Genomic DNA, 24,350 nt, shown 5'->3' on the forward strand with positions numbered 1-24,350 from the left:
GAGGGTGGTGAGGCACTGCAATAGACTGCTCAGAGACATTGTGGATGCCCCATCCCTGAAGGAGTCCAAGGCCAGGTTGGATGGTGCTCTGAGCAACCTGGTCTAGTGGGAGGTGTCCCTGTCCAAGGCAGAGGGGTTGGAACTAGGTGATCTTTAAGGTCCCTTCAAATTCAAACCATTCTTCAACTCAGTTAATGAAGAAACGCTGGCCTAGTTACATTAACAGCCAAATTTCATGCTTCTCAGTTGTTCACATCATAAAAGTAAACATATGGGGCAGGAGCTGGCAAAGAGACCCCAACACTATCTGAGCTTAAGATAGTAAGAGAAGCCTCTTTGTTTAGTGTTTGTTCATGAACAAAAAAAACCCCACAAGAGGAAATCAAAAGCCCCAAATCTGCTAAAACAGTTAGAGGATCAGCCTTCCTCCTGCATTTAAATAAATAAACAGAAAATAAATTAACAGTCTTATTCTAAAGAAAAAAATGAGCTTGTGACTCGCCTTATCAGTTTCTAAATTCTAGGCACTCGGTTCAACATAAATCTTTTCTAAACCTCAATTCACAGTTAAAAGATCTTATCTTCTGAACTTTATTTAGCTAGGACATCAATATGTAGCCAATAAGTTGTATGTAACAACAGAAAAATGTCAGAGACTTATTTTGCACATGTCACTGTGTGGTTGTCATTGTATGACAATGCAGATACTGTTTATATAGTACAGGTCCAGGATCTCCATCATGTGAATTTGTCACAACACTGGTTCCAGAAAACAACTACACTGAAAATGAAGATTTTTTTTTTTCTAATCATTGTCAATAATGTCATGGATCAAAAATTCTGAAGTAAGTATCCACCCTCGCTGAGAATACCTGACTAACAATAATTCATTGCAAAACCTACATGGTCTTATGTCTGTCAGTAATGAGTTGCTTCCAAACTGTAATCCGGATATCCAGAGCAGTCAAGATGATTTGTCCTCCACAGACAGCAGGGTCAATCATATCACTGACAGTACTTTTAACATGTGAATGCTTTGTCACCTTTTAGGAGGAACTTAATATTTAGTAGTTGTCAGGTAATCACTAACTATCTGAAAGATATGTATGTCCAAAAAAATGACACGGATGAGTCTCTCCATTTCACAACTGTAAAAACACGGTCCTTGTCATCAGAAGTCTAGGAATTCTTAATGCAGAATGCTTTGATAGTTGCCCATGTGCCATTTGTATCAGTTTCTTTTCAGATTATTTAATGCAATAATTGAATAATCTTTTCCTTAATACTAACTCAGCTACCTGAGCACTGAAGAACTAGGATAATGAGCTCTTGTGGTTTTTTACATCACACAGAGAAGAACAGTTGTTTTTACTTTTGATTTGTACCTTTCAAATGCATATCCAAGAGACCACACACATTTCAGCCTCCAAATGCTACAGTCCAGAAATTTTTTTTTAATTAAAATGACATACAACAGAAATTAGGAATAATTAAATTGATCAATTAGTCTGATTTACTATAGAAGACAGGAATCACATTTTTAGTCATTTGTCTTGAAATTAAACTGCCACACAGTTAAAAAACAAAAAAATAAAATTTATGCCTTTGCAAGTGACATACGTGACACCACTATACATGTCTTGACCAACCAAAAACACTCTTCCCTCTCAAGAAGTTTATTACTAATGGTATCACCTCCACAAGGTCCTCAGCCTAAAACTTCAAGCTATATGTCTCAAATTGCTAAAAGTAAACAAACAAACAAACAGAAACAGAACATCTTTTTCCCCAAAGCCAAATTTTTCAGAGGTTCTACTGAAAAACGAAGAAGTATAATTTTCTCTATAAGGATATAGGCACTCTTTCTGCATGCTGTTCTGTTTGAACAGACCCATACTAATAAAGAAAGATGGACTTATTTGCAACATCAGAGTCAGAAATGGTAATTCCAGTATGCATTCATTTTTAAGCTGTGATCAAGAACTACTGACCTCATACATGCAACTCCTCCCTGTGCCACAGGCTACCCACTCTTCATCATCAGGCAGGTTTACACAGCTAAGCAATGAAAATTTTCATGCTTTATTCAAGAAAAAAGTCATCTCCAGGAGCAGATTTTGACAATAATCAAGCCTAGATCAGATGTATTTTTATTAAAGCAAGGTAATTTTTTCTGGTTAATTAAATTTGTTAATTAAATTTGTTCACTACTTAATATTCAAACTCTCTGGAATATATTTTAGCTTTATGAAAAGAATGCTCAAAATGCTTTTTATTCTGAAAATACAATATAAGCCTTTCAATATATCAAAGTAAATTTCATTCTGCAACTTGCAGCATTGAAGTTTTCTATAATCTGCCTCAGATATAAAGACAATATACACTTTTTTTTTCATGTAGAGTAACGAAGTCATAAGTACTTCCCCTGTCAGGAAAGTAGCTTTACTCTAAGGAACCCACTCATGAACACGCTCATTTTACCTTCAAATGGTAAGATTTGGTTACTAAAGAGCTATGCTTTTAAAAGTGCTACCAGCTCAATTTTAAGGATATCTTTTAGAAGACAATAAATGACTGGTTTTATTATGTAGCACTGGTTAACAAAACTGGTCTCTATAGCTGTGTTAATCAGGAGTTGCCAAAAGAATGTGTTTGCCAGTGCACTGTGCAGGATTTCTTATTTTCAACAAGTTCTGCACTTCTGCCCAGTAGTTACTTTTGCAGCCAGTGACATGGTTTGTATGTTTAGCTAACTCCATTTAAAAAATTCCAACCTTAGATTTATCATCCCTACTTTGCAAAAAACTACCACAAAAATGAATTGGTTGCTTACTTTCAGGCAGTTTCTTCCTCTGAAATACAATTCTATCAAATACCCTTTATTTTATCCTTATCAAGGGGCCGTCATTTCAGTGGCACACAGACCAAGGACAAGTTACAATACAAACATTAATGCAGATGATTAACAGGACTATTTCAAGTTTAAACAGGCTCAGATTACAAAAGCATTTAGTAACTTGGTTTGGCTTACTCAGATATTAAAACATAGCTAGTGAAAGCATAAGTGATACTACCATGCAAGATTTCAAGTATACTTTGACTCAAGGTGAAACAATTCAGGCTTTAACTGCTGATATTACCCTAAGAATCTTTGCAGCACATCAGGATTAGCGTAGCTGAAAAGTGACACCAAAGACAGGTCTATCATTAGTGTGGGAGTGTGTCACAGGAACATGAGAAGATGACCCAAAACGAAAATTCTGTCAGGAAGCAAAGACAGTGGTATGCAGAAGTGGAAAGGAATTTAAAAATCTAAGGAGTCTCTAGCTTCTTTTCCTCTTAATTAACAACCAACAGTATCTCCCAGTGTAGTATGTACGCTGACTAATGTTTTGTTTCTCTACTACTGAGGACAGTAAACTTTTCAAGGCTTATTCCTACAAATATATTTTATTTGTATAGAAATAGAAAGAAATGAAACAAAGAACAAACCCCAAACAAACAAAAACACATGCACATTTCAATACACGTAGTTAACACCATATTATGTGTGCTGTGTATTTTTCACTGCTATCCACAATGAGAAGCAAGCTTTCCTTAGGATTAGGTACTTAGAGTAACTCATTCAAGAAAATTATTTTTTTTAATTATTATTGCAAAGCACTTGGGGATTTTGAATTTCTTTGTATTCAGTATTCACTTCAAAAATGTTAATAAAACATATATACTTGTCTTAATTGACAGCTTACAAGCTTCCTAGCAGTCTGAATACCAGAAAGTGATAAAAGGAAATCATTGGGGAAAAAGTTGAGGCTATTCAGTTTGGAGAAGAGAAGGTTGAATGGAGACCTCATAGCAACCTTCCAGTATCTGAAGAGGACCTACAGAGAAGCCAGAGAGGGACTTTTCATCGGGAACCGTAGTGACAGGACAAGAAGTAATGGGTACAAATTTAAAGAGGGGGAAATTAGGTCAAATATTAGGGAGAAATTTTTTACTGTGATGGTGTTGAGACATTGGCACAGGTTGAGCAGGGAGGTTGTGGATGCCCCAACCCTGGCAGTGTTCAAGGGCAGGTTGGATAAGGCCTTGAGCAACCTGGTCTAGCAGGTGGTGTCCCTCCCATGGAGAGGGAGCTTGGAACTAGGTGATCTTAAACGTCCCTTCCAATCCCTTAATATTCTGTGATTCTAAATTTGGAACTTAAGTTACCTATTTACTGAAATGAGGCAGTCTGATGTACCTTTGATATATAAGTATTTCTGAAACAAAAAAATAAAACCAAAGATGAAAATGATTCAAATTTTCTATGAAGATACGAAAGCTACTTCCCATCATATGCAGCTACCAAAGATGGAAAAAGGGCATTCTTTGCTATCCCATACAATTCATCTTAAGATTTAAATCGGGGGTGGTGTGAGGCTGCTGTTATATGACATCCTAAGTGTGATTAATTCCCTCCCCACCATATTTTATAAGGTGAAATCTCAAATTAGCATGACCCAGCAAAGAGTAAACTGCATACATGCATTAAAAGCTCTTTCTGGCTCTGTAGTAACTTAATTTACAATGCAGTTTTCAAACACATTACTTCATGTATCTATGTCACTGTTTTCCCATCCCACTGTCCTGGAGACATTAAAACAAGTGAGAATTCTAGATGTCTTTTATACAAACACAAGACAGTTTAAAAAGAGGATACAACCACACACAAGTGCAAGTTCAGTACGATCTAAATAATGTCATCTTAAGAATCACTGAATGGCTTGTGCTGGAAGGGACCTTAAAGATCATCTAGTCCCAACCCCCAATTTTGTTTAATAACCTGCAAAAGCACTATAAACAAACAAATAAACAAATAAAAATCAAGTAATATAACTCAGTTCCAAACATAGTTGATTGACCATTGCCCACTTTCAAGAATTGAGATGCGAAATTGCTCATTACATAAAAAAAATTATCATAAATGTTCTACCTACTAAACTGGTTTAGATAGATAGTCAAAGTAAGGAAAAACTCAGACTACCACATTATTTTGTACTGGCATATATAAACAGAAAAGCTCAGTAATTACAGAAGAACGTCCACTTGTGTATAGCAAGTAAGCAGTTTTTCCCAACACACGCGGTAAGCTTTAGAAAAACTTAAACTTGTTTTTTCTTCATCTGACCAAGATTTCACAAATGTAAATACAGAAATTTCTGAAATAAACAAGCACCAATTAAAATGTTGTCAACATTTAATGTCATTTAAGTCAGATGGACATTGAGAGTAGAGAATAAGGGAGAGGAAGGGCTGACCAAAGTTTCTGAAAGCCACAGTAAAAAACAACACACAAACTTAACTGCTACCATTCAGTACTTGTGGCTGCTGTACAAGTCACTATCATCAATACCACAGAGTTGGAAGACAATCAAAGATTGACAATTCTGTGTGGCAGAAGACAGAACCCCACGATGGCAATCAGACTGCAGTAATGCAAGAAAGAGGATCAACACTACCTACTTGCTTTCTTTCAGAAGTGCTGAAAGGTGGGTGAAGAAGTGGCTGCCAACACAGTACCTGCATACATGTGAAGGTATTCATCCTCTCACAGATGCTGAGATGAAAAAGGCTTCAGACTACTTAGGCATCTATCAGTCACACCAAAGAACAGTGCTCTTCAATGTTTCACTTCATAAATTAAGATATAAAGGTATCAGAAATGACGGTATCTCACTCTGCTTGCAGACTTCTACTACTACTGATAATGCCATGGTATTGAAGACAGCTGACACTAGGAAACAGGTATGTGTACCAAGGATCAGAGAAATTGTCCTGGACATTTTGCACCATAAAGAAACATTGTTCATCCTCAGGATTTGGATAAATTTAGCTCCACCTGCTGAGTACCACCCTCTGAGGTGGTTAGGAAGGAATTTTTCCTCTTTATGCAAGATTTCCTTCTCAGCAGCTAAGGAATGCAGTGCAAGGTTAATCCAAAAAACTCAGTCTCTACCTAGCAGGTACCCAGAAGAGATGATACAAGCTGAAAGCGGATTAGAAGAAGAAATCTCCTCAAAAATAAGGAAAAAGTATCTATGGTTATAATAGCATAGCAAGCAAGAAAGCACTGCCTTAGAAGAAAACAGCCACCATCAGCACAGGGACTAAATGGTTATAAACAGGTCCAACTGCAAGAGTATCCACTCCAAACTCCAAAGTCCACATGGCAGGTGTAGAGGACTGGCTGGCTGATCTATAACCTCATAGGAACCTTCTGAAAAAGTCAGATAATCATAAAGCTGCTCCCAGGGTCTTTCTGAAGCAAATGTAGCAGGATGAACATATTTGAAGACTTCTGTAATTGGCATTTTCCCCCTAAAGTAGAAGACTGAAATGTTGGTTTAAGGTTGTGGATGTGAGATTTTGGGGGGGGGGGGGGGCAGGGAGTGCAGGAGAAAAGGTTTAAACACAGGTAGGTTTACTGAGAGAGCTAGATCAGTGCATTTATAATGATATATACAGATATTTATGAGCATCCATACACACATGGATGTTCAAAAACCTGGAGAAAAATGCAAAACATTGAAGGTAAGACAGACACTTAAGGTAAGTGCTGAGTTTCACTAGGTTTTTACAAACCACCAGTATCAGAATGTTGTACAATACTTTTGCTTCAGCACATGACTGTCTCACATTGGTACAATGGTACCAACTATTGTGCTGCCACTTTACATCACCCAAGATGAATGACTACTTTGAGAAGGCAAAGTCTTCGAATTTGGATAATCTCTCACAAATTTGATGCACTGATTTTCTCAGATCAAGCTTAATCTTAATGCAGGTGAGAAAGCAAAGCATGAAAAAAAAGTATTGTGGAGCTGTAGTAAACCACAAACAATTTAATTTCAACAGTAAGAATTAGTAACTCCTTCAGAACTACTAATACTCAAGATACTGAGCAAGTATCAGAATGTTAAGAGATTTTGATGATTACTGCTTCAGAAAACTCTGCTAGAATTTTGACCACTGTAAAATTCAAATACTGTAAGGTCATGTCAGATCCTACCTTACAGGCCAACTTTAGTCAAAAGCTACATAAAGACAGGCAGAAATCAGAAGGTAATACAAAACTAGATTTTTTTACTGTAAAGGTTCTAAGAGAGAGACAATTCCTCTCTTCTTTGACCTTTTTTTCTCCCATTAAATGTTTTCAACACCTAAGAGAGACTTCAAATGCAGCTCAAGTATTGATAACTTCCCAGAACTGTAATAATTTCATCACTTTGGGACAGCTGGTTCTTCAGATGCTGGTAGATGGCTTCAGTGGATACATCAGCAGTCAGTGCATAAAATTATTTTTCTCTTTTTTTTTTTTTTGATATATCAATCTATCTGAAAACAGTTCAGTTTGCTACAGGTATAACAACTTATTGAAATAGTCCTTGCTGTGCTATGGCAACAACTAAAAATCTCATGTAATACTAGATACAGTTTCAGTATTGCTGGAGACTTTATCGAAAGTATTACAATACATCTCTTACACAAAACAAAGAAGGGCCTTGTTAGAGCATTTCACTGATTTTCAAAGAAGGAAACAGTTATTTGGCCTTTTATTTTTTTAAAAGGCTTCAACAAAGCTGAAGGATTAGATCGCAAAACGCAGTAATCTTAAGTAATTTCACTTTTGAGTTTCTTCACTATACAGCAAACACTAGACATAATAGGCAAATCCATCAAAGCCAATCAGCAGGATTGAGTAATGTTTTCATTAGTAAACATTGTCTTTCCATCACAATTCTGAGAGTATTTTCCTTCTCCTGATATGAAAACAAACTAGCCCAGTCTTTCAATAGCCAGAATACATACATACGAGTGTTAAAGAACTCTTAAAACCTCCATTCTGCCTACACTGAAAACAAGTAATAATCGTGTTCAGTAAGACTATCACTTTAAGTGGAAACAACTCACGTTTCCTAATAATGCACCCAGCATTCTACAAGATATACTCAATGCCTGGATATGATCTGAATGTAGTACATATTATCAAACTATACATGAAAGGTGAATACAAACCAGATTTCAACATAAAACAAGTGATATTATGAAGACCATTTAATCAATGCAAAGCTTTCTAGAACACAACCTGGTACAATTTGGTTTGTTTCCAGGCAGACATTTTCCCATTCAGGAGGACACAACATCACAGAGAGCATTGTCCTGATATTTTTTTAATTAACAACATGGCACAACTGTTTTTTACTAAAATTGAAAACAACAACAAAATGTTTAAAGGGCCCTTTTCAATTTCAAGCTGATGTATTGCTCAAAGTAGAGCACCTTCTGGGAGGCCAGTAGGAAGGAGACCTTTTCTTGTTTTACTCACTGGGGAGGATTTCTTTGTTCTTTGCACTCTTGCCCAACCCTAGGTTATCCAACAGCCACTAATCTTCATTAAGAAGCAGAATTCTGATCTTCCATTGGGTTTTGTGAGCAATACAACATACATATAAAAGTGCAACACTTTTGTGTATCTTGTGTATCTTGCCTGTAAGAAAATACAGGTGTGTGGACTGACAAGACAACTCCACTAACAAAGAGAAAGGTCTACTAAACACATCATGGGGTGCTTGAATAATCTAGGCACTGAAATGTTAGTTCATAGATACTGCTGTGGGCAACATACTTTGTTGGCCAAGTAAATACTGTTGCCAGACAACTCATTCTTTCACTTTTTCACACTATAAAGGTGTTCTCACTACACAGTAGAACCAGATATTGAGGCCATGCCCTGGAACACAGTTCACCAAGGGGAAGCCTTAAAGCAGTTCATCAAGGACCTATAATCTAGTACTGGGTAGTGAGTTGTTGTGAGAGCTTTCACATTCCTGAGTTCTAGTTATAACAGAGTACAAATTATCAAAGTAGCAATAAAACTAGTGAAAAACGAAAAACCCCACGCTGAAGCCATTGTTTCAGTTTGCCACCATTCTATAGAAACTAGTACTGTATTGCACAAAACCTATTGCAAAATATTTACCCAAAGTTGGCCTGGCATTAGGAGTCATAGTCAAACAGATACTCAATTTCCAGTTCCATCCAAATTAGAAGGTTTTCTAATGTCCTTACACTTGAATCACTACAGTGATATATATAGTGAATCACTATAGTGATTCAAATGTATTTTATACTCTTGGAATACATGAGTAAATTTAGAAACCCATTTATAATTATTTTTAAGATACACCAAAAAACATTTAATAAAAGCTTAAAACTTCCAAGGTTGACGATGTGTGATTTCTGCTCTTCACTGGAAGAGGTAACATGAACAAACTTACCAAAGTGTACACAGTTTCATCAGTGCAATCATAAACTCTATTAACAGTCTCTTCTATTTATGTGATAAAATTCAAAGACAGACTACAAATATGTATTGGAGTTTAATTTACATTTCCTAGTATTTCATTTGCACTTAAAACTAACACTGATCTTCTAGATGACAACTCTAGTCCTATGACTTTTTCCCATTCTTTCAGGATTCAGACTTACTCATTACTTTTGGAAATATCTTTAATCTACACCAAAATTGTCCAAGACAGACCAGGGCAATAAAGAGCCCTCTTCTGCTCAGTGTGAAGAGAAATTAAGAAAGCAATATGTAGACAGAAGGCATCTTCACAGGAGACAAGAATGAAGGCAGAATCAGAGGATGGCTCCTTGGTAAGAATATCTATGGTAAAAGATGATCTGAAGAGGAGCTGAGCAAAGGGTCTAACTAACAGGTGAGCACACAAGGGAAGAAAACAGCCCTAGAAAATGTAATTAAATATAACATATAATAACAATCAGTTGATAACCTTGAGGCTAATGCCTGTAACAGAAGTCAATGACCATAATCCTGAAGCACTACACAAAATAGTTTTACCAAGTTACACATACCTAACATAAAAGCCACCTAGAATAAGAACATATGAGCAAACTAAGCAAGTGCTAAAAAAATATAAGCAACAAACACTGGACTTCATGTCAAAGCAGATTTTTTTAGTCTTACTAGAGAACCAAACTAGACAGTAATAAAAGGCAGAATTGCAATTTGATAACTGAGGGCAACCAATCACATGGAATATCTGCTAAATTAGACTTCTTTTAAGTTTATCATAACATTTAGTTTATTACTTCGCACAGTGATTTTAAATCAGAACCACTGGTCAAAACAAGAAGTTTTTCTTTATGCACATTCTGAATTTTGCATTGCTATGTTTATAACAAAGCAATTGCTCAAACAGATATTAACACAAAGATGAATTCAGAGCAGTTTCTTATGATCTACATCCTTACCACAAAACCCAGTTCATTTCAACTTTTAACACCTTCCAGCTAAGTTTTAGTTTTTGTTACCCCTTTAGATGACAAAAACGTTTAGAGACAAGGACAAAATTTCATGAACTATAAAGCTAGGTTTTCCTCAAAAATCATAAAAGTGTGTTCCACTCACATTGTTTTAACCTCTTTGAAAGAGAAATTGTTTTGCAGAAAAAAAACACAATTGCACAAACAAAGCAAACCCCTAACATGTCCAGAGGACATGGGGGGTTTTTTTTCAACTGAAAAGTAATGTTTGTCAATGGCATTTTAGTCAGAGAACAGACTCACACATCCAGAGGGAATTCTTAAAGCCAATATGTCTGAATTGTATGGACCTAATTAGCCACTAACTTAAGAAATAACTTACATAAGGAATATAAAAAGCATGGCATAAAACTTCTTCCTAGAATTCTTTTCATGACATTATATTGTCTGTAGACTGTGATCAGCATCTTAATTCAAACTTATAATTGTTACTATCTAGAGAGCAGCTAGATTTCATTTGTGAAGTCCAACTACTCACTTTTACTCAGTTAAAGGAAAAGTGGTCTGCAAATAGTCCTTTTGATGCAAATGAGCAGACCTGCCTCCCTGACTTCTTTTCTCCAACCATTTCGATGCAGAACTAGAGCTCAACATACTTGGTAAGCTGCAATTTTTAAGCCCAAACCTCTAGCTAGTGCTCCAGTGTTTTTATCTCTTGAACTGTGTCTTTTTATTGGTAACAATTATTGAAAAATATTCTATTCACTAAAAAGCACAGGCACCAGTCCTCAGGATTCCAATCACCTTTCCACACTGACTAAACATTAAACATTTGTTGCAAAGAGAATTTATTTTCCATATCATAGGTTTAGCAAACTTAAAAGGACAGTACTTTCAGATATATCATCAGGCTTCTTGAGGTCTATACAACACGAAGAGTTGCACTTGCTCAAACTACTGAAAGCTGTAGAATCCAACATGTGGAGAAGGCACAAGTATTTCTACCATTAAGATGACATTTTCTTACCTCCAGACTTGCACTTCCACTACTAGTATCACCCGTAACACAATAGGTTCCCAATCTTAAAACACAAGTCTTCTTAAAAAAGTCTCAGAGACAGATTTTTAAACACTTATGGGTTAGCAACCACGCAAATAAGAATCTGCAGGGAGTTAAAACCTAAAAATTCTCATTTCTTATTGCTTTAACTAGATTGAAATAACAATCTTGTGTAACTACCATGAAAAGTCTATAAGTGTATGTCATATCAGTCTTCCCTGTAACACTTAATGAACCAGAATCAGATCTGAACCCAAAAAGACAAAAATTGCATCAACCCTAAAATATCCTGCCATCCAGTGTACTGTACAACATTTTCTGTGAATAGATTGCTTATTTGTATTTAAAGCCAAAGAAAAATATTTAAAACATGCTGACATGACCAAACAAATGTAACACCAGAACACATTAACACACCAAACAAAAAAACTTCACCCTCATTCTGAAGGGTTATGTCTTAACACCTTGTTGCTGAGCCTACACAAGTTTTTTCAGACAAAAAAAAAATCAAATAGCCATAAAGGCCTTTCAAACTCCTTCTTTTTTTTAATGGCCATTTAAAATTTAAACTCTACCAGGAGTTATTGGTAATGCAAGGCATGTTATTTCTCTAAGCTTTTTACATAGACCTTTCTACTTTTGCTAATATATAGGTATATTAGATCAGTTTAGAACAGCATTCTCCATCAGGAAACAAAACTACAATGGATCAATATTTCTGACAACCATCCCCCAGTTCTTGGGCAACTGTTCCAAAAAAACTGCACTTGTTCTAAAAAGTGTCTGTCTCAAAAAAATTAAATGCAATTCACATTCATTAACCCAAAAACCATGTTTAGGAAAAACACAGCACTCCTCTTTTCTCTCACATACAGTTATCACAGCACACATTAAAGATGAAACCTTATTTTGCCATCAAGACTAACAATAATTATAAGTAGTTCAGTATAACATGTTAAGCCAACAAGTCTGAAATACCTTCAGGGGAATTTCAGGGAACTACTATTGTATTCTATCCAATAATGATAAATGCACTAGTTAAAGAACTTTTTCATTCCTTGCTCTCCCCTGAAACATCATATGCAGTTATTTTATATAATCAATCACTTAACTCAAGTAAGCACTTTTATTAAAGGAGAAAATAAAAAAATGTTAAACTGTATAAATGCAAATCATTTCCTTTCTACAAGTTTCTGAACAACTCTACGCAGTTGTTACAAAATCATTAATTCAAACTTAATCCTGTTTGAAAACTTTGGGTGCTATAATCTCTCAAGACTTAAATCAAGATAAAAAGGTCAATTTATCTCCTACTGGAGATAAATTTATTTCCTACTGGAAAAGGTCTAAGTCGTTTTACTGCATTTCTATCCTTGACAAAAAAAAAACCAAAAAAAAACACCAAGGGAAAAAACAAGCCAAATATCTAAAGCCAAATATCAAAAGCATCCAAAAAATTGGTAATACTTGGAACAAAGGCAAGGGGAAACAATTAAAGAAAAGGGTTAACATACTGCTTCGTTCTGAATATGACTATTAATTTATCTACAAATAAAATCATGATTGACCCCACATTTACCCAAAAACTTCTGTATTTTTTTCAAACTTGTCAGATTAAGTAGCTGCCTCACCAGTTAAAATAGACACAGTAAAGCTTAATCAAGTTTAAATCATGACCAGTATTACAGACATCTTTAGCAAAGGTCTGTACCTTGCAGCACTCCTGACAACATTAGAGTTTAAACTGCTGCTAGAACTTTAAAAACAGTTTTGGTTTTGTTCATTTATAAGCTTTTCAAGCCACAGAGCTTCTCTCAGCTACTATCTGAATAAAAAATAATTTCAAAAACCCTTTCAGAATCAAAATAATGCAAATTAACAGATTTCTCAGAACAGTAACAACTGTTAGAGAAAGTAAGCACTTAACAAAGTTAAAATTACCGCTTTGCTCTCAAGTATTTGAGTCCACAAATGGCTTCAGTGAAAGCATAAATGAAGATATGAAATCCTCGCTCCCAAGAAGTCTTCAGTCTTCCTCACATGGGGTACAGAGGAACACTCAACTCTGAGCATGCTACAAAGTTTTAATTCCTGTTTTGCTGAGGAAAAGCAGCATTGAATGACTTAGTTAACTGCTAATGTCACAAAACAAGTTAAGAAACAGTAACAGAACTCAGTATGTCCTATCCAAGGCATTTTCTTTCCAATGTCTTACAGGCAACACACCTTAGGAAATAATTTGTTTCTAACTCTCAAAAGACTCAAGTAAACAAGTAGATCTCTAATCCCTTAGGACTAGTCTACCCAATAAAATATTAACAGGAATTCAAATGGATTCATTTCATGAACCACTTCCCTGAAAAAAACCCCATACCTTTAAACTACTTCCAAAATACTACTGTACCTTCAAAACAAAGCCACATTTTACACTCTGCAGTGAAGTGATGAGGACACAATGGATTTGGACAAACTGTGTCTCACTGAAGAAGGTCTGTCTCACCTTTCAAACTAATACCAAAGTACATCAGTTGGTCACATGCAAATACTGCATGTGCACATGTACTGTCACTGCTTAAGCAGTCAGAACTCTTGTCCATTTACATTAGATTTCACTTTTCTTTACAAAAAATATAAAGCTCCCTGAATCTCTGCTATTAAGGAAGTGATTACCACCTCTGGAAAATCCTACTCTCTATATATAGGAAAGTTACAAGTCACTTAAATCAGACTGTTTTCACTGAAGAAATTCCTGGAGAATCACTACAAGGCATCAAGTCTACTGATAAACACAGCCAGCAGCTCCTGGATGACAGTCTGCAGCATGGGCACGTGCCAGCTGCAAAGTTAACCCAGCAGGCCAACAACCACGTCTGGACAGTTTAAAATTATTCAGTTTGACCCAGCTCAGGTACATACAACCAAAAATCCTATCCAGGTTACTGCATCTGCACAGATGCCACGCTTGCTGCAGTCCCTACAATAAGCAAGATGTGGCTTATGGTCAAGCTGAGCCTGGAAAAACAGGGAAAACAACAGAGGATTGTCAGTTTTCAAGCAGTCTAGTAAAAGGGCTTTCATTTAAGCTGATAAATAGTACACATGTGAATCACACCATCATCTGGGTTGAAAATATGGCCAAATTTGGGTCAGCTCAGGGAAAAAGTGAAAATAAATGTGAACATTTGTAAGTGTAATTATCTGGAAAGAAAATATACTTTACTTATGAACTGTTACCTGCTGCCAGTTTGATGTAAATGCACCTGCAGTCTTATCAAACACTTTCAGAACTAGCAAGCTAAAAAGCTCATGCATTCAAGGAAATATGCATGCACTTAATTTTTTACTGCCAACAGTTCAAGTGAAATGCCACCACCACTTCCCACCATAGTGGGAAGTAGGCTCCTATACAGGTTCAGAGACTTAACTGCAGAAGTGTAGAGCAAATACAAGTAAAATTATTTTTTCTTTTCAGAATAACTATAACGAAGCTCATAATTTTTGTGCAAAGTCTAGTTAACTATGACAAACATGCACAGCTAACCTAAAAAACTGTAAGATTTGTTAAACTACTTACTAACAAAACTACAGCAGGGCAGTCAGCCACAAACAAAGAAAACAGGCTGGAGTTATAATGTACTGGGAATGGACTAACCCATGAATAGGATAAAAAGCTCAGCCACAGGCAGTTAGCAGTCAACCTGCAGTTCCAGAAAGGTTGTGCTATGTTCTCAAACACAGTCATGAAGGCTCCTTCACACCAGCTTCAGCCCACTTTTTTGAAGGAGCGACTGTCAGCCAACAGTGATGCTGATAAAACCTAAGCAATGCACACAAGGAACTCTAATTATGATAAATATTGCAAGACGTAGGAAATAATCACAGGAAACCCTCATTTTGGTGTTCAAGAAACAGCCTGCAATGAGCAGAACTGAAAACACACAAAGCAATTCTTTTCAAGCTACTGGGGTTAACATTTTTAAAACTGCCTTCAAGACCTTTTCGTCGCTCTGCAAACAGTCAGCACCTGGGTGCAGAAACAGGAGCAAGCCCCAAGAACGAGCCAACGTGATTTCTCAAAGGCTCCTGTTAATAAACAACCAGGACCAGGGCCAGGCCAAGAGCAAGTGTGAATTTCCTCCTTTTCCCCGGGAACACTCACATGATCAGCCTCCACCCTCTGAGCAGGGAGCCCGCTGTCACACACAAACAGGGCTGCAACCTGCCTCCCCAGCCCTCCCCCCCCGCCGCTTTCAAACCAGACGCACAGCACGAACCAGCCAAAGAGAACATGACAAGGGGCAGCGGGAGGGTGTGGTTTGACTATTACCTTTTTTTTTTTTTTTTAAAAAAGAACAAAACTCAGCCTCTCTCAGCCATCAGAAACACCCATTTCATTAGGAAGAAATTACCCGCTGTGTTTTTCCAGTACAACATGTGAACTCAGGACTACGAACCTGCTCCTGGTATTTACTTTAGGCGGCGGGCTGGCAGCCTGCAGGCTCCGAGAGCCAAAGCGCTCCGTCCGTCACGCCCTGGGAAAGCCACCCCGGAGATTGCACCAGCGGCCCGGAGAGCCGCCGGACTACGGCAGGTTGCTTTGTAAGAGGCGCCTTCTGCACGAAGCCGAATATTTAAAGAAACAAACGAGCCAGCCAACAAAAAAAGCGCCCAGCGCCGGGATTCTCAGTCCTCCTCCTCCACCAGCCGCCTGCCGGCTCTGTTCAAGTCACAGACAGACACAAAAAAAAGCCCACGAAGGTACCTGTTTTCGGGCTGGGCAGGGGGGCTACTCCTGTATTTTCGCCCTTGCCCGCCCCCTTTCGCCACCTCCAGCTCCCGGCGGGTTTCTCGCCTGCCCCGGAGCCGCCCGTCCCGCAGGGTCGGGCCGGCATGTGCCTGCGGGAGGAGGGCAGGGCTCCGGCCCTGCGCTCCCTTCCTCTGCCCGTCCCCTGCAACCTGCCTTCACCCGGGCAGGGCGAGGGGCCCGACTCTCGCTCCCGGCCGAGGAGCGGAGCCCCTTCCCCGGCCGTGCCCGAGGGGCGGCGGGGGGGCCCGGCTGCCCGCGGGGCGCGGCCTGGCCCGGGCGCGGTGTCTCACCGGGCCGGCCGGGCGGGGGGGCCCCGGCGGGGTCGCTTACCTCTGTGGGGTCGCTGATCTCGAACAGGTCCAGCCGGTTCGCGTTCCAGTGGTTGATGATGTCGGCGAGTTTGCGCCGCTCCTCCTCCCGGCTGCCGCCGCCGCCGCCGCCCGACATCCTCGCTGAGCCCGCCGCCGCCGGGGAGCCGAGCCGGGGCCGGGGCCGGGCCCTCTCCGCCGGGCCCCGGACGGAGCGGGGGTCCCTCGGTCCCGGCCGGGCACGGGAGGGGCCGGCTCTCCTCGCGGCCGCTGCCGGCACGGGCGCCGCGGAAACGCCCCGGTATCGCGCCGCCGACAGCGATCGGCCCCGGCGGACAGCGAGGAACGAGAGAAAGAGAAGGGGGAAGGGCGGGCAGGGGGCGGGGATGAGGAGGAAGGATGCCCCGAGTCGGCAGCGGCCGCTGTGTCTCCCCGCTTGGCAGCGCCTGTGGCCGCTCGCCTGCCCTGAGCCGAGCGAAGCGGCCGCTGCTGCCGCCGCCTTTCTCCGCCCCGGGTGTCGCCCTCCCTTCGCTCGCTCCCTCCCTCACACACCGGCCGTGCGCGCCCCCGCCCGGCCGCCCGCCCTCCTCCTCCTCCCCCTCCCGGGGCGTGTGCGCGCCTGCGCGCGCTCCCGCTGGCCGTCACCTCCCGCCGGCGGCGGCCGCGCGCCTCCGCAGGGCGCCCCCGGTGTCCCGCCCTCCCGTGCTGCTCCCCCGCTCCCGCCGGCGCGGGGAGGCGGCCAGGGCCGGGCGCGGCCAGGTGCGGCGGGAGCCCCCGCACGGAGGCCGAGGACACGTGGCGGTGTTGGCGCGGTGGGGGCAGCGCGGCGGGGAGCGGGATGCGGGACGCCGGCAGGAGGCCCCTCGGGAGCGACGGCGGGAGCCCCGGCTGCGGCCGCGCGGGGCCCGCGGCCGGGCGCTGGCACCAACAAAGGGCCGCTGCGGCCGCGGGAACAAAGACCCCGCGGGCGGATCCCGGCGCGGCCCCGCCGTGGCCTCCCCGCGCTAAGGCGGGCGGGCGGGAATGTCGCCGCTTCCCAGCCCTCCCTGCCCGCAGGCAGAGGTCAGGGTGCACGCCCGGGGGGGGGGCCGCGGGTCAAGGCCGGCCGCTCGCCCCAGCCCGCCAGGTCGCCGCGGTGTCTCCCGGCACAGCCACAGGAGCGACGCTCCGCTGCTGCCCCGGTCGCTGCCGCGTTCGATCATGTCTGTGGAGTGCTTTGGGAGCGCCGCGTGAAAGGAATTGTTTGAAAAGGCTGTATTGACACAAATGTCCACAGTTCGAGATTAACCTGAAGTTAAACCATCAGATACGTTTTAATGGATTTTGAATACGTAGTTTGCCTGTGGTTTCTCACAAAACGTGTCAGTTGGCTGTAAGAGGTATCGCCCATTGTGTAGACGCTGGAATCCAGTCCAGCTCTGGGGGTTTGGCTTTGTTTTTCAAGCCGCTGAAGTAAGTAATGCACCCCAATACTTCAGCGGTCGTATTTGTCGTGCACTGGGCATCCTCTGAAACTTTGTTCTTGGACAATCCTGTCTGAACTCGGTTGCCCAAGTGTGTATCTTTTTTGGTTTCTTCAGGTGGTTAAAGAGGGGAAATACTGTTTCCTTTTAGCGTACCTGGCAAAATATTTGAAGTTCCTCTTTGCAGAGGGAGTTCACAGGAGTGGATTTTTCTGATGAAGTTTTGATTTGACTGGCTTATGGGAAGGAGATTCCTCAGAGGCCTTGTCTATGTTAAGCAATTAAATTATTGTTTTTATCCAGCAGTGTTGCTCCTGTATAACTACCTACCAGCAGTTCTGGTTTTACAGGTGAAGGTCAGTTACACTTTTGCCCTACATATGTAACTGTGCCATATTCAGGCTCTACAGTTCTAAGGATGGAAGGGATCCTATTCTTTGGATCCCAAATTTTGGGAGGTGTTGAAAGCTCTTCTGAGAGGCTTTGAAGAACTTGGAGGTGGGGGACACAAAACCTCAAGTTCTTGTAATACCATCATACTAAACCTATACTATATTCCTTTTAGAAGTGTAGATAAAAGGAAAGAAACAAACATAACTCTTTTACATTAAAAGGTGGGGGGAAGTATGCTGATTTTTTTCCCTGTATTTAGAAAATGTGTTACCAGATAGCTTTGGATGTTCTGCAATGCCTGCCAAAACCATGTAAAATCTGTGATGTGATAGTCCACAACCCAGGCAGATAGCTGCATGCCTTGTCACAGATGACATTTGTGGAGTGGTGTTGATTTGAATGCTTGGCTCTGTCTGGATATTGGTGAAATGGGAGCTTTCAATTCACAGGGTGAGAAACAGTGAATGGTTTACTTCAGGATTAGAAAGGAGGCTTTTAGGTGAAGGGTGTGCATAGATCACCATTTTGCTGTTACAAGCTCCATAGATAAAATTGGTTTTCCTGGGGAAAAGAGGTGCTTGCTCTGGGAAAACTGGACCCACACGGTGTATATAATCAGCTGTAAATTTATTTATTTCTAATTTAGCTGCATCTAGTCAGAATTTTTAAACCATAGCTAGACTCCAGACCAGATACAAACAAATCCCTCAAACTGAGAAGAATTGAAGCAGGCTAATAATGTTTAGATATCTTTTCTCAGAAATCCCAAGTGACTATAATGTATTTCTGTGTGGCGGGACCAATGGAAATGCTACTGATGGTCAGATACCAGCAGCAACTACACTGTTGATTAGTCCCTCTTGTACCTGCTGAACAAGTTGTTGCCATGAACAGTCAAATGACAGCAACTTTAGTACAGAATCAGGATTTAAGAAAAATCGTAATGTAGGCAAGAATTTAGCTGTCCAAGTGAACCAGTTGGACAGTATGCTTATGGAGATTGTACTGTGGGAGATAAAGCATGAGCTCTGATTTCCTTGGAAAAGCTAGTGTGCGGGCAATTAAAGCATGAAATTATAGTGAACCAGCTAGTTTACAGTGGAAAATGTCTGCTATTTCACTTGCAATCCCTATTTTTTTCATAGGGCTAGTGCAATGAGAAGTAAAACAGCTGCTGTAAAGCCTGGAGAGTGATATGATTCCTGTGAACGGTTGTAAAAAAAAATTTAGAGATATTTATGAATGGAAAGCGTTATACACACAAAACACATTATAAACAGGATTGTGTTTGAGCTGTCATCAAGGCATCTTCCATTTAAGTTATTGCATAAAGTTACTTGAAACCAATAAAATAAATTTTCCTGTATATTCCTTCTGAGATTTTTATCATTTACGTAGCGATTGAGGAGTTTCCAATTCAGGCCGTCATTCCTGTAGGTACTCCAACTGAAGCTGCTGGAAGACTTAGATTTAAGTCTTTAAAAGATCACATACTTGATAAAAAATAATAGGGTAAGCAAAGCAAAAGAACAGGAAACAAAAACTGCTTTTCTTGCTAGCGATAATATTTTTTTATTTCTTTCCTTACTGAACAGCGTTCTTTTCTTTTTTGAGGTGCTAAAGATAACTAAGCTACTATAAGACATTATTCTGATTGTTTGTTCAGCACTCAGTGTAAAATATGCATTTTACAGAACAAATAAGATAAACGCCTTTCCCTGTAGGGCTTGCAAGCTAAATTTTGTCAGAGGTGAGAGCACCAAGAAGAAGAGAGAACCATAAAGAAGAAACATAGATATACAAGGAGGCCTTTACAATTCTCCCCATTCCCTGAGATGTCAAGAAGCGTGGTGCCCATGTGGTTACCTGCCACAGGAGTCTGTCTGCTGTCTGTGCAGCTTCTGTCATTAATCACAGTGGCATACATCTGTCCCTGGGGGATCTGATGGTTATGAGCAACAACAATGTACAGGATCCCTTTATTTCTGCTCCTTGGCTGGTGCAGTTCATGCAAACAGCTCTCTTGCATAGGGAAGGTTTGTGTGAAGGTAGTGTCGTGCTCTGCTGGTCTCCTGGCCGCTCGCCAGCTGCCCATATGGTTGCCAGAATGCAGCATTAATTTTCTGAGGCAGCATGCATCTGATGTATAGTGCCACACTGTTGTAAGTCAGCACACTACTGAAAGTTACAAATTCATGGATAAGATTGAAATAACATGGCTTCCCAAGTGTGCATGTGTTTCTAAAGCAGAAGTATTGGAGCTTTAATTTTGCATAATGCAGTGCAAAAGCTTAGGTTAGAGCAACATTAACAGAGCAGACCGGGATCATCAGACTGCAGTCCCTACAGAGATGACACACCCACTGAGGAAAATAAATTAGCCAGAATAAGGATTGCAGCTTTGGACACTATAAACACACATGAGTCAGAGAGGGAAATGAAGTTTTTCATTGCACCATTATCTCACCTGCATGAATTGGACACACTGTGTACATCAAAATATCAACTTCATAGCCTAATTGGTGAACAAACATAGTACATGTAGGCTATGTGGGCAAATTCATGCTGTATGAAAAATCTTTAATGTATATTTAGATCCTGATTTTCTTACTGTATGAATATTGGAGCCTGTATTTAATAACCTTGACCTCTTTAAAATACAAGTAAGAGGGGAAAATAGAGCAAGTGTGGCAAGTTATGTAATTGGGTTTTGAGAATCTTTAGGTTTTTCAATTCAATTATCCTTGCTCTATTTTTAGGGAGAGGGAAGCATAAAACTGTATAAAATGGCAGCTATCTTAATGAATCTATCTTACTTTTTGGTTCATAGATGGATGAATTACAAAACCTGTCAAGAAACTTCCCTTAAGGAAGGTGCTTCATTTTTATTATGTATAGAAGATCTTTCAAAGGAATGTATTAGTAAATGCCTCTTGGGTCAAAACCTCTCGAGTTATACTTGTACTAATAAAATAAACAGTGTAAGGACCTTTCTCTAGCCCTACAGCCAACTGACTTAGCCTGCCCATCTCCATGGTTTTAAATTGGTTTAGCTCTAAAACAGAGTGGATGCATGCAAATTGCCTCCTAGAGTGATCGCTGGCACATGCTGACTCCTAATCCATGCCACAGAGCTGTTCATGAGCTCTCTGTTTCAAAGCCAGACCTTGCTAACCTTTTAACTTACAGATAGTTGGGCGTGAAGGAGTGGATCTGGAAGCTGAAATGGTCCAGGGCACCATTCAGCAATGGAGAAAGAGCCTGGAAGCCCTTGTGCATCTGGCTTCAAGGCAGGGTCCTCTGCCCGGATGGGTGCTCAGGCATACCTGTGTTTGTAGGCTCAGAGCATGGACAGCCTTTGCACTGTTTTTGCTGAAGTGTGCTGTGATCCACGTTCAACAAGGTGGATGAGAGCCTGACTGTCTTGTAGCATTTGAACATTCATGTTGACTTCAGCAAGATATATGTTTGTCCTCAGGTGAACAGCTCCTGGAAATAAGCACATGGGAAGAGCATCAGGTCCCATTAGAGGTTAACAGTCAGTGTCATCCTAATACTGGAGTATCTGCTGGATTCATCCTCAGATGAATACTGAATGCATTTCTTTAAAACCCTTTTTATCTGTGGAGTGCTCTTCTCAATGTAAAGGTATTGAGGAGAAATTTAAAGGCCGATATACACATTAGATTACCAGATGATTTCTCCTGGCCTTATCCCATATAATTTAAAATGCAGTCAATTAAAGCAAAATTCAGAGCTCCTGCAGGTATGAAAAAAGCTTTCCGATAGTTTTTATTTTTAACCACAGATCTCTGCTTTAAAGTATTTTCTCCCAAACTGCTCTGTTGTGAAAGAAGATGAGAAATTGGATGACCCTAAGAAGAGAAAGAAAGAAATATAGTCTATGTGAAATTGTCAAGTGGACCATGTAAATAAACTGACATCCCGTCTCCAGAAATTTAGATAATCTCTCTGTGGTATACAGCATTATTTATAAAAATGGTAAAAATTTTTAGATAGAAGTTAGGCATTTCTTTTAAGTTGAAAGTAGCTCTCCACCCAGCAGTCCAAACTAGGCTATTAGTTACAACTGTGTGTAATCATTTCAGGGCTCTTTGAGCAAGATGTAGTGGGTGTTTGATCATGTAATTAACCTCCTGCCATTGGCCACACATTCTCTCTACCCTGTAATTACTTGACTGAAAAAATAATGCCACTCAAAGCATACATTGTATAGAAAATTAAAAGCATTAATTTTAATCTGTCTTCACACACAATGACTATAACTTGAACATACATTTCACATATTAGCAGAAATCATTTGGCTACATCTGAGCAGTTTTTCAAGAAAAGTTTGATTTGGAAGCAAACTGCGTTAGCATGCTATTGGCTTTTTTGTTTTTATTTCACTTTTTTAGAACCAATCCAAAAGTATCAAAAGGATTTTCACTTAGAAATATCCAGTGAGCTAAGAAGGTAATAGATATTCAATTATTTGGTCCAGCAATTGCTGTTCTTTTAACTCTTATAACATGCATATAAGTTCTGTATGTGGAGAGATTTAGCCCCAAAACAAATGCCTCAGGAAGCTTGTAAGTGAAAACAGTGATGTAAACCTGTGAAATTAAAGTGCCTGCTCAGCAAAAAAAGGAGGTCAATCTTTTCCTCTGCAAGTTTTCCTTAGTAATGCTTCTGTGTTCTTGAAGTCTTCGTCCAGAACAACTATGGAATAGAAGTGGGGTTTGTATGTACAAATCAAAAGCAATAGCAAGCATCAGGGAACTCCTCTGTAGAAACTTGCAGTGGGTTATATTAGCTAACATAAATTGTCTAAAAGTTAGATTGAAAGGATAGACTTCCTTCCATAGGTAATGGAGAGAGCAATTGACACCTATCTTGTGACAGATTTAATCCTAATTTTAGATGGCTACAGAGAGGTGAGATGAATTCCTCTTTGAGCGAAATGCTGCCACCCTTCATCTTCTTCAAAGCTTCAATCTTTTGGTTGTAGCATAGGCTTCACCTCCAAGCCCTCCGTTGCTCTAGCCAATGATTTAGCCTGATTTTTGTATCGGGCATGGCACAACTGTACTGGTCATCTCATTTACACAAAGGTGAGTCGCAGCTGTGTTAAACCAAATGTATCAAACTCAATGAAGGACCTAGTTTTCGACTTGTGGATGTCACAGCTCAGTCCTGGCCTACTGAGCTCTAGGGAATAGCTCTAGGGGACGTATTAGAAAGTATATTTACATTGCAGAAATAGAGATACTTGAGTTACATTTTTAAGTGTGTCCTTTTCAGGTGGCTAAACTTGTCTATGTGGAATTCTTTTCTGTCACCTTCTAGACAGCTAGCTGTGATGTCTGTGCTCAGCACTGTATCTGCCAGCATAGGAATACTCAGTAATTACACTTTGAAATAATGGAGCCCTGACTCTTCTCTTTGAGAGCAACCTTTAATATCAGGTTGTGTTTTGGTTTTTTTTTTTGGTCAGACACCCTTACCTTTATCCCATGCCACTCCTTGATTGTGGGAAGACACAGTATTTCCTTCAGACCTTTCTAAATTCACTACAGTTGTGAAGCTTGTAAAATACTAGCCTATGGATAAGGCACTTGGTGTGCTGCAACCTCTGCTATGTTAACCGCATACCTCACATTTTTACCATGTTTTCGACATATTTCCCCTTTCTATCTGGGCATTATGTTCCTTTACTCCTCACTGTGTTTCAGTATGTGCTGGGATTTGCATATTACTTTGTGGCAGGGACCATTTTCTTGTGCATGTGTGCAGCAGTTATCACAGCTCAAGATGGCAGGGGAAAGATGCATCACCATGTGACAAATATTAAAGCTTGCTGGAAAGCAAGTGTGACTATCAGACCCTGGTACAATAATCACCAGCATTTTGTATCCTTGGCTCTCTCTCCCATGAGTGCAATTTTTTACAACAACAGGGAATGGAAAAAGCAGACCATCTCCTGG

The 24,350-nt window shown here is 40.3% G+C and overlaps 1 protein-coding gene across 23 annotated transcripts in view; it reads right to left on the reverse strand.

Moving 5' to 3' along the window:
• AFDN (afadin, adherens junction formation factor) overlaps positions 1-17,005 on the reverse strand; it is a 122,204-nt gene extending 105,199 nt beyond the window's left edge. For all 23 annotated transcript variants that reach the window (XR_010429142.1, XM_064648937.1, XM_064648919.1 and 20 more), the window contains exon 1: positions 16,530-17,005. Coding sequence is in view for 22 of the 23 variants with exons in the window: in XM_064648937.1 (XP_064505007.1) it covers positions 16,530-16,646 (117 nt within the window). In the remaining variant the exon portion in view is untranslated. The remainder of the gene's footprint in view (positions 1-16,529) is intronic.
• Between the last annotated feature and the right edge of the window lie 7,345 nt (positions 17,006-24,350).

Source organism: Pseudopipra pipra, chromosome 3 (assembly GCF_036250125.1).
Source record: "Pseudopipra pipra isolate bDixPip1 chromosome 3, bDixPip1.hap1, whole genome shotgun sequence".
Classification (NCBI taxonomy): Eukaryota; Metazoa; Chordata; class Aves; order Passeriformes; family Pipridae; genus Pseudopipra; species Pseudopipra pipra.